Source organism: Fukomys damarensis, unplaced genomic scaffold (genome assembly GCF_012274545.1).
Source record: "Fukomys damarensis isolate Sample0158 unplaced genomic scaffold, DMR_v1.0_HiC HiC_scaffold_21, whole genome shotgun sequence".
Lineage (NCBI taxonomy): Eukaryota > Metazoa > Chordata > Mammalia > Rodentia > Bathyergidae > Fukomys > Fukomys damarensis.
This window is the reverse complement of record NW_022900933.1, coordinates 39,542,892-39,561,316: the sequence shown is the minus strand read 5'-3', so window position 1 is coordinate 39,561,316 and position 18,425 is coordinate 39,542,892. Positions and strand designations below refer to the sequence as shown.

The 18,425-nt window shown below is 47.3% G+C and overlaps 1 protein-coding gene across 7 annotated transcripts in view; it reads right to left on the bottom strand.

The window, feature by feature from the left end:
- Positions 1–5,711: 5,711 nt before the first annotated feature.
- Positions 5,712–18,425, bottom strand: part of Ppp2r5c (protein phosphatase 2 regulatory subunit B'gamma) — a 136,304-nt gene continuing 123,590 nt past the window's right edge. For 2 of the 7 annotated variants that reach the window (XM_010607213.3, XM_033766812.1), the window contains 5 exons: positions 17,784–17,885; positions 16,560–16,632; positions 12,742–12,858; positions 9,016–9,086; positions 6,106–6,181 (listed from right to left, as the gene is read on the bottom strand). In XM_010607213.3, the coding sequence (XP_010605515.1) occupies positions 9,039–9,086; positions 12,742–12,858; positions 16,560–16,632; positions 17,784–17,885 (340 nt within the window). In that variant the 3' untranslated portion in view covers positions 6,106–6,181; positions 9,016–9,038. Of the gene's footprint in view, positions 6,182–9,015; positions 9,087–12,741; positions 12,859–16,559; positions 16,633–17,783; positions 17,886–18,425 lie in introns of all 7 variants that reach the window. The other 5 variants (XM_010607211.3, XM_010607215.3, XM_010607214.3 and 2 more) reach the window with 3 other exon arrangements.

Genomic DNA, 18,425 nt, shown 5'->3' with positions numbered 1-18,425 from the left:
CAGCCACCTACCAGTCTTAGCATCTGCTGGGGATGACAGTGCTTGAGTGATAGTCCTGCCTCAGCCTCCTGAGTGGCTGTGGCTTCAGGTGTGTGACACAAGGCCTGGCTGCTGTTGAGAGTAAGAGTCATTCTTTAGCTCCTGCCTCTCAGAGACTGTTCAGTCTCATCTCGGAGGCCTCTGCTTGTTCAAAATAACTGGATAGCTGGCTTGCTGTGGAACTCACAAGGCCCTTCTTACTGTCTGCCTCGGCCTGTGCAGTGAGAAGAGCTTTGACTCAAAAGGGGTCCAGGCACGAACATGGACTCCCTGCGCTGCTGTCATTTTCTTGGTCAAGTTCACGGCCCTCTCTGTGCTCCTTTTTCTGGTGAGGCAGGTGCTCAGGGGTAGGTTAACTATGGCCAAAGAGGAGCTGGCCTTTGTCTCCAGCTCCCAGAGGTGGCCACTAGGCCCCGGGGAACGTCCTGGCCAGGAAGTGGGCCTTTGTTTACCTAGCAGTCTCGTTCCATGATGGATACCCAAGCCAGTAAACTGAGATTTGTGGTGGGGTCTTGGGCCATAGGATATCAGCTCTGTGCCTGGAGGGGCTGGGCCCAAAGGGCAACATACATATGTGATTAAGGCCCAAGACCCTGGGTACCACGGTGCAGGTGAACTGCCACACAACATGCCAGGCACCGTGGGCACAGCTCCACTGGCAAAAGACAACTGGCAACCCTGAGCCCACACTCCATCTGTCCTGCCCCAGGCGCCTTTTCCCTTTGACTTTAATGTGTCCGTTCTGTGCCATGATTGGGAACAGTTTTACTCATCTTGCTGGGTCCTTCTAGCCACCTCCCCAAGGGTGGCCGGAGGCTTCCATAACCTCTCAGCAGCCCTTCTCTCTCATCCGCACTGCTGGCCAAGGCTGCGGGAGTACTTTCTCTCTGCCCTGCATGCTGGTCTGACACTGCCCTCCTCGGGGCTGCAATGATTACTCTGTTCTACATGGCACACTTTGTGTACTTTCTTTTGTGGCAGCACCGGGGATGGAACCCAGGGCCTTGTACATGCTAGGCAAGTGCTCTGCCACTCTACACTGAAGCACATCCCCATCTGGGTCTTTCTGAAACCCAAGATGAAAGACGGGACCTCTAAGTTTCCTACCAAAGAAACACACCTGAATCATCTGGACCGTGACAAACAGGGAAGGCGCCCGGGTTACCTCAGCAGCAACACTTGAATAAACAGCCACCCAAGCCAACTCTCAGTGCTCCTCAGTGAGTCTGTAGTTCTGGGCCTGTGGCACACAGCATTCTGGTTTACAGAAGGCAAAGACCCTGATCTAACCTTGAGGCAGTGCAGGCACCCTGGGTGTCACCTGATGGGGGACCCACCTTTAAAACTTCTCCTACCAATTAAGGTGACCTGTTTGCCTGTTCGCCTGCCTCATGGTGGAGTGGAAGCTTTGGCTTACAACACCCCACAGGCAGAACTTGGGGCTCCTGGAGAGAATCCTCAGCACAGGCCCCAGCTAATGGTGCAGACATGGGAGGCAGGGCGCCCTCAAACCTGTAGTTTGACATAGCTTTCTACCAGATGTATTCTGGAGAGAGAGGGAGGGGCTCCCACTCACCCCAGAGCTATGCACTCAGGAGTGCAGAGAGTCACAGGAGCTCCCCAGTTCTCACTCCAACACATTGCTGATGTGCACCTCAAGGGTTCACTACTGGCTGCTTTTAGTATGGGAATTAGGGGGCTGGGCCAAAGAACTCAGTGACTAGTAACAGATTAGACTTCCTCCTCCAGGACGCACAGACCCTAGTGCTCAGTTCAACTCATGCTTAACTGTATCTGTAAAATTCCCAGAGGAGCAAAGCGGACCAGCCTAACCTGGACCGGCTGTGACCAGAAAAAGCTTCTAGTTTTGGACTTGCCTCCCTGCACCAAGTTCTGCGGGGTCTACGTGATGCTTCTGAAAAAAGCAAAGACCCCAGGGACATGGGACCAGAGGGAGGGGATGCTGGGCTCTGAACCAGTCTGAGCTTGCCTCTCCACTCTGGGGCTGTTCACTTCGCCAAAGCAAATCCAAACCAATCATAAAAATGGTAAATTTAATGGATTTCAAACTTTCTGGTAGCACAGCCCATGTTTTTGGTCAAATCTTGTATAAAACCATATATGTTAAATGAGACAAATTTCTGGTAATTTTATAGGTTATCAGTAACATGAAATTAATGAGAAGAGGTTGATGTTTTGGTTCCTAAATTGTTGAAACATGGCATGAATTTTTTTAAAAAATTAAAATACAAAATTTCTATTTCCTTCAAAACAGCAGCTCTGGGGGCACAAGTGGGTGCCGCTAGGCAGGGTGATGCCGTGGCTCTCATGCAGCGTCCCGCACACCTGCACCCATGGCCGCCCAGGAGCTGCCGGACTGGCCCTCACCTGTGCTTCCTGATGTCCAGGGTGGTGTGGGGGGGCAGCGGTCCGGTGGCACTGCCATGCCTGGCTCTAGGGCTAAAGCAGGGGTGAGGTGGAGCTGTCATTGGCATTGCTGCTGATCTGCAACTCCAGTTCTCCAGGAGACAGGATGAGATGGGAGAGGTTGTTCAGGACCTCTGGGTGCCGCAGTGGCTGCATCTCCCCATCATTACTCATTCCAGGACGGCCCCGCCGTGGGATGGCACAGCCACCTGAGTGTCTCCCATGGCAAGCATGGAGCAGAGTGCCCCGGGTCCTGTGGTCTGTGTAGGCAGGACTATAAGCCACTGCCTCAGACCCAAAGCGTCTCTGGTCAGAGCCCGCTCCTGGCGGAAGAGGCGTAGCTGTGGCCACCAGGTGCTCCACTGCAGAGCCAGGGAAGCCCCACGGTCTCGATGTCTGGGCTCAGCCTACACCCAGCACTCCTCTTCAGCAGTAGGGGAGCTTGAGAGACCACCAGCCCCAGAGGTGCCCCACCCATGCCAGGCGTGGCAGAGGGAGTGAGGCTTCTCATGGTGGCTTCAGGAAGCGTCCCTCACTCTAGTCCTGTTTCATAGACTTTAGGAAGGATACCCGGGAAGATAATGAGCTCAGTTAAGGAGGTGGGTTGGCCAGGACCCTCAATTCGCATCGCAGCAATTCTGCTCCATTTCCATGGCTTTAATTTTTCTCTTTATGAATTTCTTAAAAAAAAAATCCTAATTAGAACTCACATTAATTTAATTTCTATAAATTGTATCCTGAATCACATTTGCTTCCTCAAAAAACAAGAAGTGCCTATAAAACACTGCTCAGACTTTTCCCATTAAAGAATTAAAAGCTTAGCTAGAAGATTTGGCTTGCAAAGCCGGCACCAAGCACTGGGCTGGACCAGGGATGCCAGCTCCCCACCCTCCAGCCAGGTCCCAGCGGCTGGCCCTGCCCTGCCCTGCCCTGCCGGCAGCCTCAGAACAACAGCACCAGCTCATCCCGCACGAGGGCTGAATTTAGTTTCATGGTGAGCAATAAAATTCACATGTTCTTTATTTAGTCCATATAATACACTGTTTCTTAAGAGTTCTTTTAAAATTAGATAAAAGAGCATATTAAATGGCAAGTGTATGAGGTTTCTCTTCATAAACAATGTCAAAACAAAAAGTTCTGGATTACAAAATGTTAAAAAATATGTTGGTACTTAACATTTCACTAAAGCATAAGGTTACAGTTATTTTCTAAAGAAAATAATTGTGCCACTTACCTATTTTTGCTGTTTCTATGAACTTTTTTATTCTGTACATACGACATTTTGTACAAAATATGAAGTCTACATTTTTATTACTTATTACCATAAAACAAAGATACAATGTATGTACAATATTAAAAGGAAGCCGTACTAAAGCCACACTAAAAAGACACTGGGAACTGTGACATTTCTGGTGTACAGATGCGTTTGGAAAGAGCGAAGATGCCACGCAGGACTTCATGAAGAAAAACAGTCACCAGTTTATTTTCAATGCAGTACTTTTGAGATCAGTTTGGTACAGCGTAAACAGTTCTCTCTATAATAATATGGAAGTTGAACAATCAGCACAGGGAATCCGAGTACTAACGAGGAAACTTTAACAGGCCAGAATAGTAATACTCTCGTCAAAGAAAATTAGTTTCTCTCAAAGCTGTTTTTTCTTTTCCCTTATTGGTGAATGTTTGTCTTCAATAAAGAGCAGAAATAAAACCTAGACCATAAGGTGAAAGACGTTCTTACAGGTAGAGCATTACAGTCACCCCGACGCTGACAGCTTGCTTTTCCAAGGGCAGAAGCACAGACTTCCCAGGAAGCTCTCACCAACACACTGGACATCAGTCAGGGATATCTGGGAACCTACCCGCTAAAGACAGAAGTTCAAACAATGGTATATATCAAGATACAGAAGACGCTGCTTTATACAATAAAAAGCACCCTTTTTCCTTCAAAAGGAGAAGGCATCTAGACATTTTTAAATCATAGATTTCATAATGGTACAATGGTAGCTACTTGTCAAGTTTCTCAGGAAATGCTCTCCTCACTGAGTGGACCGACTGGCCCACCTCCACCATGCAATGCTTTCCTTTCACGCTTGCTCTCGCTCTCAATCTCGACACAGGAATCCCCTCCCCCAGGCGAATTTCCTCCAAGACACAAGGAAACAAGCGCTGTCGCCAGTGGACTTTCAGGAATCCCGGAAGCACGCGCTGCAGCGCACAAGGAGCAATGTCTGATTTTCACAATCTTTTCATGGATACCCGAGACCATGAGTAAAAACAGATCCTAAAAGAAGCCACGTTTTATCGCTTATGCATCAAGACTTTTAACATTAAGTTATACATATGCCAGGGACAAAAGAAACTAGTCACTGCTTAGAACAGCGGTACACATCTCACGTAGCTTTCAAGCAGGATAAATAAGTCAAAATACTGGCCACCCTGAGAGAAATGAAGAGTAGACAAAGCATTAAGTTTAAAGGGTTTTCTCCTTGTGCTACTCAATCTAAAACAAAAGCTTAACCCATGCAGGGAGTCTGAAATATACAGCAGCATTTGAAGACGGATGAAAACTCAGACACTGTCTCCTTGTGAGGTTGGTGCCCAGCGCCAGCCCCCGAGCATCCTCAAAGCCGTGGACTGACTGGTCACAGCCTTGGCCTGTGGACCCAAGGGCTGCTTCTGCTTCTTTATACCCCGAGGCACCTGCAGTCTGCATCAGGCAAGAACTGGCTTGGTTCAAAGTGATCTCGCCCTAACTTTCTACAAAATGTGGAATTCCTAGACTATAATTTTATTAATTTAGGAGCTTGTTGAAGGGCAACAGTGTAAGTAGATGAAAGTTGATTCTCTGAATAAAAATACGAACACATAATTTTACAACTCCAATTCCAGTCAAGGTAGATAGAGAAAACTTTAAAAAATGAATCCCTTCTCTGAGCTTATTCTTGGAGTCCTGGTGCTGTACCGCAGACCTGGAAATATGGCTTTCGGTAGACGCAGGAGGGGTGGCTGTGGCACACACATCACTGACCACAGTAAGGGAAACCTCGCAGGTGCAGTGGCTGCTGGCCTGTCACGTCACTTCCCCAGAAGGCTGTGAAAATGTGAAAGCATGGAGCCATTTCTGTGAGATTAAACAAAAACTGCAGGCATGACAATCACGTGGAAACAATTTCAAAGGTTGTAGTCTTAAAAAATAGGCAATACTTTTTAAAACTGTTCCTCTGATTCAAAAAACATTGATGTTATCTTAAAACCACCTATTTTAAAGGATCACAGATTCCATTTGGGTAGAACATGAAGATGATGACCAGGGTGCTTTCCTAGAGCTCTGATTTTGTGAAACCTTCTTACTTAGCGCTGTGCTGGGGTGGTGATGACACAGTGAGGACACCGCTATCCACCCAAGCCTCGGCCACTGGGGTCTGAGAAGCCACCATTGTTTGAACTCCTAATCTGAGCTGAGGCAGACACACGTTATTGCCTACAGGACGGGGCTGGAGGGAGCTCTGATGCTGAGTGACTGATGGTGCGGCACGGATAGTATGGACTTTCTACAGAGCCAGGAGCGGGCAGCCCGCCGAGGCTAGCGCCCACTCTGCGAGACCAGCTCAGCGGCTCTGCAGTGGGCTTCCAAGGCTTTCTTGGTGTGGGGGTCCTGAGGCAGCTCAGACTTGCGGCGCGCAAGAGGACGGTCCTTCTTCGGATCTTTCTGTGCCTGGAATTAAAAAGGCAATGGCATTGGCTACAGACTAAGCTATCTGAGCACTGAGCTCGCCTCTGACTTAGTCAGGGGAGGGTTACGAGGCAAACAGGTGCCCCCACACGCTAAGGCCACAGCCAGGGGTGAGCCTCCCGTCACGGCTTTCCATCAACAGCAGCTCTTCCACCAGAAGAGGCTCATGATGAGCGGAAGGTGCCAGTGCGGCACAGGCACTTGGTCTTTGAAAATGGGCAGTGTTTGCAGAATTCGCCAGTTTCAGTAAATCCCATAAATACCCTCCTAATTCCTACAGTGGCATCAAAGCCACTCTACCAGTGGCTTCTGTCCATTACAGAAGCATTTCAAAAGCAGAAGTCTCCTTTGGAGGGAAATAAAAGCAGTGAAAAATATGTTTAAACCAGATCTAAATAGACTTAAGCCAGTCAGAGATCTAAAACCTCTATTGAAATTTTAAAAAAAGATTATTTAAAGTAAGATGAATTAAATGGGTCAAGTCAGGGGAGAAAACCTTTCAGCACTTAGAAAAACTGCATTTAATTATTTATATAAAAATTCCAAATATTGGGGCCGGGATGTAGCTCAGTGGCACTGCACCTACCTCGCAAGTATAAGGTCCTGAGTTTGATCCCCAGAATAAAAAACAAAAAACACCCCCAAAACCCAAAACGTCCAAATGTTAAGAAAATAAAAGACTCTCTTTTTTGTTCTATTCTCTTTCTGAAGTTTGGGAGGTTTTGGTTTAATTATTTTATTAAGTGAATCTCATCTATGCAGGAGGGCTAAGATAGCTGCATGGTCAGTGAAAGGTCCCTGAACACCCACTTCTGTGAGCAGGTGTTAAACAGTTGATTTCATCTGAAAGGGAGCCACTGCATCAACATCACTGTTTTAAAATGAGAAACCAGGGTCCGGGGACTTACTCAGTGGTGCCACTGCCTGACTCCCAAGCGGAAGGTCCTGAGTTTGATCCCTGGTACCAAAACCAAAACCAAAACCAAAACAAGGAACCATGCAAATCATCAAGGCAGAATGTATATGCCAGGAGATGATTGCCAATTATTTAGCAATCTTTTTAACTCCAGGGTCTTTCCTTTGTGTTCAGGGTGTCCATCAAAATGATGACAGTATTAAAGAAAATAAAACCAGGTGTGGAGGCACACACCTGTAATCCCAGCCTGTAATCTTGGGAGGCTGAGGCAGGAGGATTGCCACACGTGGGAGGCCAGGCTGGGCTACATAGTGAATTCAAGACCATCCTGGGCTAAACAGCAAGACTTTGCCTTTTTTGTTTTTTGAGACAGGGTCTCACTGTGTACTGGCCTTGAACTTGTGGCAATCTTCCTGCCTCAATTTTCTGAATGCTGGAAGACCTTGTCTTGTTTTTTTGTTGTTTGTTTGTTTTGCGGTATCAGGAACTGAACTTAGGACCTTGTACTGTAGAGGCAGGCGCAGAACCATTGAATGGAAGACTCTGTCTTAAAACAACAGGCTGGGGATTTGGCTCAGTGGCTCTGCTGCCTGCCTTGCAAGTGCATGGTCCTGATACAAAAAAAAAAAATAATCCCTTTGTATCGATTCCTGATGCAAAAAAACAAAAAACAAATAATCCCCCAAAACCCAAAAAGACAATAACAACAACAATAACAACAACAACAACAACAAAAAAGAATCAAACACCAAACCCTAAAGAAAATAAATTACCAGAGAAAACTTGTTGGAAGTGAATCATTGACAACAAAAAAACCCCTCAAAATAGCAACTTCTCAGAGATTCCAGATCTCTTGATTTGGGCATGGCATGTAAATGTGCTTCAATGAAAAATTTAAGGACCTCTTAAGTCATAAATGAAAAGCTCTCATTTTTGCAGAACCATTTTTTTTTAAAAGCAGGGTTCTTTGCAAAGTTATCTATGGAAAGAGCAAAAACATCAACGTTTAAAAAGAACCTTGTGTGATGGCAACATTCTAGGTGACTTCCAGAAATGTGTTTCAGCCCCACTCCTTGGCATGTAGAGGCCGGGCCTTGGTCTCTTCCCTGGAGGCCGCCTCAGGGGCATGGTGAAGGGCCACAGGCCCCTGGGGCTCTGGCCAGTCACTGTGCTCATGAGAGCACTTCAGCTGGTAGGGCAGGGTGGCCTCCAAACCACCAGAAAAGACGTGAAAGCCCACCCAGAATCTTACTTCCACTGTGCACTGCTGCATCAAAACAAAGCAGAGCAAAACCAGGATTTTTATGTACACAACATAACCGCTGAAACAGGCACTCCAAAAAGAATAAACAAGTTCACAGAGACAGGCAGCAAGTGAGCCCTTGGAGCTGGACCCAATGAAGACAGCTGAGCAAACCAACATGACCAGAGCTTGTGAAGGACAGGAAGCCGAGGGACACATCAAATTGGTTCGTGGAATGATTTTACAGACTACGAGAGGATAGCGAGAGAAACAGGGGTGCAGGAGGGGGGCATCATGCAGATGTCTGGCCTGGATGTGGGTAGGGGTGAGTGCGGGGCCGGCAGGCATGCTGCGTGGTGAAGGAGCAGGATGGTGCCTGCGGAAGACAGTCGCACCGCCAGGCTTACTGGTGGGGCTAGGTGCCGGGCAGGAGCAACTGCATGGTGTGGTTTCCTCTCGTAATTCAAACTTAACTCCTTAATTTGGGTCAGTGCGAATCAAAATTTGTTAAGGGACCACATTTCTTTCGCCCTGTCCCGCCCATCACAAGCTGGAGTGGCACAGGGAAAAGGGAAAATACTTCATGTACACAGGTGAGCTGTCAATCTCTTGCGGTGCTACAGCCTTAGTCCCATCTACGTACGTAGCAACGAGTACCTGCGCTGCCCACTTCCGTCTCTCTACACCTTCCTTACTTGTGCAGCTGACATTGCTTTTCTCGTGACCAACTGTTAAAAATGAGAATCATAAACATTTTAAATGTCTCTGACGTCAATGTCACTCACATCAAACTTACTCATTCTCTTGGGTGTTCTGTATAAAGTTACACGAATTTCTTGGGAAATCCAAGTGGTGGTTCTGACAGGTAAACCCACAGAACGCCTCCATGGAAGCCGGACCAAGTACCTTCCCTGGCATGGGGCCCTCTCTGCGGTTCCACCACTCATCTCTCACCCTGTCTTCTCCCACATTCAAACCACATTACAGAAATGTGCAATTGTTTTAGGAGAATAAAATTAGCTGAAAATAAAGTTGAAAATATTCAAATTACTAAATATAAAAATCTAACAGCTTGATTTTTAGCAGCAACTTACTCATGTCAGTCTAACCACCAACTTGTGGACATATATTTTTTTCTGCATCTTGGAATCTTGGAACCTTGTTAAAAAAATTTTTGCTGAACAACACTGTTTCTGAGAATTTCAGAAAGAGAATTCCAAACATTTTCAAATTAAAGAGTATACCATTCAAATGTTATACTTAAGAATCCACATTTCATAAATATCTTCATCTATATATGCTGAAATATAACTGAATTTTATTGATTTAATGAATTCTGTTAATCCATAGACATCTCTAAGTCCTGACAGTGGATAATGTCAATCTTCCAATTCTGTTCTTTTTTTCAGTTATTTTGGGTACTCTAGTCCTCTTGCATTTCTATAGAATTTTAGAATCATCTTGCCAATTTTTTTTTGAGACAGGAGCTCACTATATATTTCAGATTGGCCTTGACTGGAAATCCTCCTGCCTCAGCCTCCTGAGTTCTGGGATTACAGGTGTGCACCTGGCCAGTTTGCTAATTTTTTAAAAGAGGGGGGAAGCCCGCTGGGACCCTAATGGCAACTGTGTTCAATGTGGGGAAAACTAATTTCTCCTTGGCATCATCTTCCCACTCAGGTACATGTTCCGACTCAGGAACATGATCCACAGAGATCTAAAGGGAAGGTGGATGTGACTTCTGTAGGAATGCCAATTACATAACTATACAACTGAGTTATTTCAGGAATGACAAAAACAACAAGGATGCAAATGTGCCATATGAGTTCTCCCAGAAAAATCCCGTCCACATCTCCCTTTGGAGCTAGACGGGCTGAGGTGCGGGCCGGTTCCTTCTGTTGCTCACAGGTATCCTCCTGGAAGAGCACCTGTCCTGCTAAGGGCTGAGGACACAGGGCCCAGCCGGGAGGGAAGGCTGCACCGTACTGCATGGTTATAAACATGGGAGCCCATGGTGCCTCTGGTACCGGGTGCTGGACCCAGGGCTTTGTGCATGCTGGCCAAGCACTTCAGCACCAAGCCACATCCCCACCCCTTTAAATACTTTTATCTTGAGCCATGGTCTTGCTATGTCGCCTCAACCTCCCAAGCAGCTGGGACTACAGGTGTGTGTCACCGTGCAGAGCCCCACCTACTCTCAAAGGCAGTTTCATTAGATAAGAATGCTATTTTGGTCTGTGTTCTTGAGTAAGTTCTTTATTACAGAATAGGAAATAAATGGTAAATATGTCTCAGCTTCATCACACTGTGTACAGTTTATGCTTTTTCTAGCTTTAATTTTGGCGTAAGTTGAAGAATGTAACAAAAAGAAAATTCTCCAACCTTCAAATATTTAACGTGTAAGAAACAGGTTGCAGCAGGGCATGGTGGTGCACACCTGAAATCTCAGCCCTCAGGAGGCTGAGGCAGGAGGGTCACAGTGAGTTCCAGGCCAGCCTGGCTACACAGTGAATTCAAGGCCATCATGAACTGCACAGTGAGACCTTGTCTAATAAAAGGGAAAGAAACAGGTTGTAAACCATCAACTTCTTTTCAATATTGTATGACCCAGGTGTCTTAAAAATGAGCATAAGGTTACAGATTCCCAGGCATGCTTCTCCACAGAGTGAGCAATGCCCTGATTTGTTCAAGCGTCCGCAGGTAAGGGGCCAGCTGGCCTTGCCCATGACAAACTCGAAGTTGTAAAATCGAAACGGGAATCAAAAAAGTGACCTGTGTGTTCATTTCCAAAATGGTGGTGGTGGGCGGCACATGCCCACAAGCCCAGCACTCCAGAGGCAGGGGCAGGAGGATTGAGAGTTCAAGGCCAGCCTGGGGAACACAGCAAAATCCTCTCTTAAACAAAAACCAAACGAAACATCTCTTTCCAAGTTAAAAAAAATCAAGGAGGAAAATAACACCCTTTAAACAGAAGAGAGAAAAATATGCAGATTTTCATATTTTCGATGAAATCTATTCATTGCTAAGAATGATCTTCAGGAGGAAGGTACTGTATAGCCTCCAACTGAATTAGTTAAAAAAGTAGCTACTGATGTTCAGTAATTGTTCACAGCTTTCCCGCTCCATTTGCAGTATTTTCAAACTCTAAGGAGCTGAAAGAAGTATTCATTCCTGTATTTTTTATTTGAACCAGAGCTGAGGGATTAGCATGGCAGGAAGACACTGGGGACTGTGGCAACCACAGGGTCCCGGGGCTGTTCAGTCAAAAGAGGACACTGGCCGTGCCTGCGACCCCGAATTTTCTAGTAGCAATCGTACAGAGGTAAGGATATATGGGCACAGTAGTTTTATTTAACGCAGAATGTCCAATGTATGATCATTTTGACATATGGTCAACTATTAAAAACTACTGTTTTGCTCCTCTCCTCATACCGAGCCCTGGAAAGTGTGTCTGTGTTTACACTTACAGCACAGCCTGCCTCAGACTAGCACCGATTCAAGCGCTGCAGGCACACGTGGCTCGCAGCTGCCATGGCCAGGATTGGCTACACTGTGCCATTTTTAGTGCCTCATACTGTCTCATTGGCTGGGACATAAAATTTACTTATATCAAACAGAACAGATTTTAAAAAACCCTCTCTATGTAACCATGCTCCGAATGACACCAGCAATTATAAACTACAGGTAAAAGGGATGCACTACTAGCGTAGTTTCAGCCAACTCACTTTTTACCCTGCAGAATTTTAGTGCTGGGTGCATTCAGGAATTCTTTCCCAGGCCAAAGAGGACTAAAATTTGTACATCAGAAAAGCCAGTGTCCTCGGGCCCATTTAGGACTCCGTCTGTTTCCAGGTTCTTGAAACCCAGAAGAAACACAGGGTCCAGAGCTGCTCAGCCCAAGCGGGGACTCTGGCCTGGCCTGGAAGGCCTGTCTCTGCAGGGACTGACTCTGGGGGAAGAGCCATGCTGGGAGATGGACCCATAGAGCAGGCAGCACCCAGGCCCTCAGGGAGGCACAAGGATGCGTTAAGGATGTTAGCAGCTGCCACGGAGAACAGAAGGGAGCATCTCTGTGTCAGAGCAGAAGTAGAAGGGGTGCAAAGGGAAAAGCAAGACATTACTGCTCAGCTTCAGCCTTGGCTCAAGTCAATTTGAGTTTAAAGAATAGGTCAAAGTTAAGATTGTTATTGTGAGAAGGAGAAACACATTTGCAGGCACATATTTAATCACTAAAAATAGTTTCCAGTAATCTGACCACCTAGAAGACTACCAAAAACTGAACTCTAGCTTAAGGGAGGGCCGGCACATGGCGTTGCCTCCCGAGTGCAAGGTTCTCGGCAGCTGTGCAGCGGGCACCTCCCCGCCAGCTCAGGGCACTGTTACCTGGCGAGCCTCGTTGCTCACTGTCTTTCTCAGCATCTGCACATCTTCAAACAGGGGCCCATCTGTCTCCATTGCAACCGGCAAGCTCATGGTGCTGGCGTGGCTATACACTGTGTACTGCAATGCAAAGTGTGGAGTCACTCTCTGCAGGCGCGGCTCTGCACTGGGGTGCTCACCTGCTGGACAGACGGATATCTTCCCCGCCGCCTCCCCCAGGCCCTTGCCTGCCGGACTCGCCCACTGCTGCCTGCAGAACACCAGAAACCTGCCGCCCACCTACAGGCCCAGGGTCACTCCACGTCCCTCCGAGTCCGAGTCCAACACACTGCTGGCCTACGCTCACCTACAGCCTGCTGCTCGGGCTCCAGGGGAGCCAAACCCAGGTGACGGCAAGGCTGGTCCTGGGCTGCCTCATGGCCAGCACCCTCATGTCCTCCGCGGTCTCCTCCTTTACTCTCTAATGTCACCCTCAGGAGGCGGCTGGCCCTGCATGCCTCTCTTCCTTTGTCCCCATGTTTTCAGCATCTCCCTAACTTGCTCGAGACTGTTTGCCATGTCCGCAGTTTGCTGCTCACCACCTACAGCAATCTCGACCCGGATTAGTCCCGCGGGCCACTGCCCCCTACACTGGAGCTGCGGGCAGGGCTACTGCTCGCCAGGACCCTCTGCTCAGGGCCTGCCCCCCTGGCTCCAGGCGGGCCGGGCTGGTGAGAGCTGTAGGTGGCTCTGAGCAGAACAGAGAGGTGTGGCAACACAGGTGCTTGGCCACTGGCATTGGTTCTTCCTGTGCAGCAGGGACAGGGAGGGAAGGAGCCTGAGTGCCTGCTGTGGGGGGAGCCGTGCTGACTGCAGATACTGAGAGGACCAAGGCCAGGCCTCTGAGGTCTGGGGGGGCAGGAAGGGCAGCCGGGGCTCTACCCACAACCCAGCCTTGGCAGCCCAGACAGCACCTTAGCGGTGGGACCTCCGAGTCCCCTGGCTCCTGTCTGGCATCTGTGCTCATCTCTCGTACAGCCACTGGCCCAGGGAACCCTCTCGGATGCGCACCACACTTCTTAGCTCTACCCTCCTGGACTCCTGGGACCCAGCACACCTGCCTTTCTCTTCTGCCTGTTTCTGGGATGATGGGCATCAGCCCTTTCTGAGACTCTCACCACTCTATGAGCTTAAATCCTTCTTCGCAACTCTAGGGCCACGCCCTTGCTACAGCCAGCTTCTGGGCTGTTTCTTCTCCTAGCACTAATGGTTCCCAGTCCTCTGGTGCCACCTGCTCTGCCAAGCACCTCCCTCTCCTCCTGGGGGCCGCTCTGGCACATCCTACTTGCTGTGGCCAGCAGGACTTCAGAAACCCACATCTATTTGGGCCATTTTCTCTGGCTGGCTTTTTCACACTTGGGGGGAAAGGTCCGACTCTCCAGCCTCACGTGCAACACATGTGACCAACACCCCTCCCTCTGGCACCAATGCTGGAGCCTCTGTCCTCTCCCCTGCCTTGGCCTCACCTTGTACACAGCTGGCCCTGCCCTGGGCTCCTCACCCGGCTGCCCCGCACTGACATTCTTTCCTCATGAGTGTCTGAGTCCAGGCTCTAGCACTTACTGTGTGTGTTACAATGTTTCCCCTGGGCTCCCATCTCTGCTTCCTTGGAAACCTGCATGATTCAGGACACCCTGCACCTTGTCTTGGAGAGGCTCCCAGCAGATGGGGAGGTTCAGAATTATACCTCAGTGTGACACCCAGGAGACGGTGCCGAGATGGTTTTGAAGCCAGCATTTTGGCGCCTGTCTGCTCCAGGAAAAAGCCAGTGCTTGGAGCAGCTCCAGCCTCTCTGGTGCCAGGGAAAGGATCCCCAAGCAAGGCTGTGTGCAGGGTTCATAGCAAACCACATACTCACAGGCACAGGGGCCTCCTAAGAGACAAACAGGCCTTCATGCCCAGAAGGGACACGACCGCCCCTGTTGGCTCTGGGTGCCCACTGCTGACCCTAATGAAGCTCACAGAAGCACTTCATTCGTTCACATGGCTCCCATTGAAGTCAGGGCAAACAGCTGCTAGGATGTTACATGGTTACTTCGGGAGGGTCAGGAGAAACCTGTCTAGGTTAGAAACCTTCAATGTTTCAGGATTTCAAAAAATCATACTGTGTATGACCCTGAAAGATCATGATGAAGCTGCCTCTGTCCTCTAAACTGCTAAAACCAATATGACAAAGCTCTGAAGCCACCACCGCTCCTGCATGTCAACAGCCTGGGGTGCGCATTCTGTGTCCCCAGCATGGGAGATGCATGGCCTGTGACAACCATGCCACACTTCAGAAAGGCCTCTTGAGAAGGAGCAGAGCGCAGAGGGAGCCCCTGGGAACCTCTCTACCTCCAGGAAATATAGCCAGCAGGTCACTCCAACAGGCAAGTGTGGGCTGGCAGCCAAGTGCCACGCCCAGGGGCTTCATCCTGGCAATGAGCCATGCTGTGTCACCCACCAGCTCCACTGCTTCATGGCTGTGGTGTGGCACTGAGGAGAATCTAGGACGATTTCTCTCAGGAGAATGAAAAGCAAGTTCTTAGGCCCTATTTCCAGCTCTGAGGTGTTAACCCATGAAGTATTTTCCAGCTGCAGACACCATACATAGAGTCAGGGGATGCAGACAGATGGTCAACACAGAGACAGAGAGTGAGGGGGGAAGGGAGGACACCAGAGCTCCAATGCCATAGCTCAGTTACGTTCTCACCACAGACAGTTTATGGAGCAACCAACAGGAAGAAACAAGGTTACGTGGGCAAACTCAGGAAAAGAGCACGGCGCATGTTCAGAGAGAACATCTGCTGCAGTTGGCAGGGAGACCAGGCAACGGCCACACACCACACATGCTACGCAGTGGCCAGCTCTTCCTCAGCTGTGACATCAAGTTTTGGGGCATCAAGGACACATAGCTGAGAACATCATTCGACTTCCTATGGTTGATAGCTCTTGACTGCAGTTTTATCAATGGGAATACAAGCCAAATGCTGTTACACAGGTAACATACACTGTATATACCATTAACTTTATTAAGTGGCACTGTTGTTACAGGCATACAGAACAGGAAGACATATGCATAACAACAATGTTCTGATCATTTAGACCCACGTGTTTAAACCCAAAAGCCCACAGCAGCCCTGGCTCAGCCCAAGCGGCTCCTAGCCAGCAGCTCTGGAGGCGCGACCAGCTGCAGGGCACTGCCCCGATTTACTGTGGAGGAAGAGGGTTAGTGCTAGTGCTAGCAGGAGAATTAGGTTCATTTCAGGAAAGAGGGCATCAACTTCATACTTCATCTATTTAAAACTGAATTTCCTTTCTTTTAGAATTAACTTGTTATTAAAAAGAAAGGGAAACATGGTTTTACTATAGCACCTAAGACACAAGAGAAAGAAAGCAAGTTACAATTTTGGAGAGGTTATATTCTGACTTCCTTTTTACCACAGTATTTTTTTTTTTCTTTTTTTGGTACTGGGGATGGAACTCAGGTCCTTGTGCTTGCAAGGCAAGCGGGGGAACCACTGAGCTAAATCCCTGGCCCTAACACAGTATTTTTAAAATTAGTATCTTATTTAAAAATCAGAGGAAAAAAAAATCCATCAATTCTGTGGTAAAAATGTGGGTTAAAAAAAGTACTTGTACAAGAGGAGGATTACAAAGTTGAAAAGTATTCTTTTATTGCAGACATTTCCATATACAATGTTAGTGAAATCAACTTCCCTGTCCCCTGGTGATGCATATTCCTGTCTTATAAATATTCAAGCAACACCCTTGACAATTCATGTTACTGTCTTTTTTAGTACCTGGGGATTCGCTTTGGCTAGATTTTCTATTTTAACCCATGCTTCTTCTCGCTCTTTCATTTTTAGCTTCTCTCTGAAAAACAGTAAAATGTCACTTGTATTAGACATGAATCACAAGCAAGGGACACATAGGGGAGCACAGACACGCTCGGCACCACCAAGACGGCGGCCACTTCCAGCCACTCCGCACACTTTGCAGTGTAGCTCACAATGGACGCCGCGTGCAGAATGAGCTTAAGTGGCCAAGAGTCAGAGAAAAAGATTTAAAAAAGCAAAAGTCATACATATTTAACAAGTCTAGTGATTAAATTCTTCAAAAAAATCTTATACAAGTGAATCTTGTTTCCATCTTTCCTTTTTTTTTTCTTTTTTTTGGTACCAGGGATTGAACTCAGGTCCTTGTGCTTGTAAGGCAGGCGGCGGAACCACTGAATTAAATCCCCAGCCCTGTTTCCATCTTACTGATTATGTGCTTCTTCACAGATGATTTTTTTAGTATTTTAAATTTTTATTATTTTAAAAAATTAATTTTAGTGGTACATTTTAGATATACATAATGGTCGCATTCATCATAGGCTATTAGTACCTTTACGTGATATATTTTGCTTCTTTCTTTCCCCTTCCCTACCATCCCTTCAGCCCCTCTTCCCCTCCTTATTTACAAAAGCTTTGTTTCTATTTTTCCTTCTGTTCTCTTTTCACTGCTCCCCACCCCCAGTTCTCCTTCCCATCTGATCATTTAGTTCCTACTTCACAATATCTAGGAACTAGGAAGAGTGACATGGTAATTAATCACATGACTATGTTTCTGTGCTTATCACCTGGACCATCGCTGGGCAGATGGGGGCTCTGAAGTCCTCAAGACACAAAAGCAGGACCCTGATCTTGGTAGTCTGGCCATGCCCGGACTAGACTCTGAGGACACCTATGTTTACAGAGCTTGCTTGGTTAGAGTACCACATGCTGAAACAGAAGTTACACACACGATAACCTTTATATGTCAATCTCCTGATCTCATACGTGTTTTGCTAAGATGACCAAACTAGTACTAGAAGGGAGGGGCTGCCTAACTTTAAACATGTGCTCTTTGACAATAAGTCACAATAAAGTTTGAATTTGCTTTCCATGTACAAGAGCACCAGTTTTGCTTTAAAGTGAAGAATAGGTTTTTAGGACAATTCAAGATTAAGGAAAAAAAAAATCCTGGAAATAGTAGTAACTTACTTCAGTTTCTCTGCTTTAAACTGTTGGGTGCAGTCATCAAATAGTTTTTGGTTCATTTCCATGAAGAGTTTCAAGGCGTTGTATATCAAGCCATGTATTGTCCTGCAAAGAAAACCTGCAATAAAACTTGGGACACTGGACCATTTTGATCCTTCTCCCTCTCTCCCTTCTTCTGCCACAATCCCTTTCCTTTCTAAACTTTTTAGGCTACTTCATGTATCAAAGCCCTATATTCCACTAGTTTCCTTGGCTTGGTGGTGTGTGTGTGTACTGTATGGGAGCGACACTGAGGAGGGAACCCAAGGCTTTGCACACTGCTAGGCAAGTGCTCGACTCTATCACTGAACTGCATCCCCGACCATTTTAAAAATTTTTATTTGAGATGGGGTCTCGCTAAGTTGCCCAGGCTGGACTCAAACCTGCGATTCTCCTGACCCAGCCAGGATTACAGGCCATTTCTATTTTCTTGAGTTAGTCAAAAAATTCAGTAGGCTTCTGTCAGGCTACTCTGAGTTCACTGTCCTGGCTAGCAGTAGCCAGACCCGTATCTTGCTTAGAAACTGAATAAAAAGTGTTGAAACTTGAACAAATACAATTAAGACTGAATTATATAGGGGACAATAATGGAAACACTATTCCTTA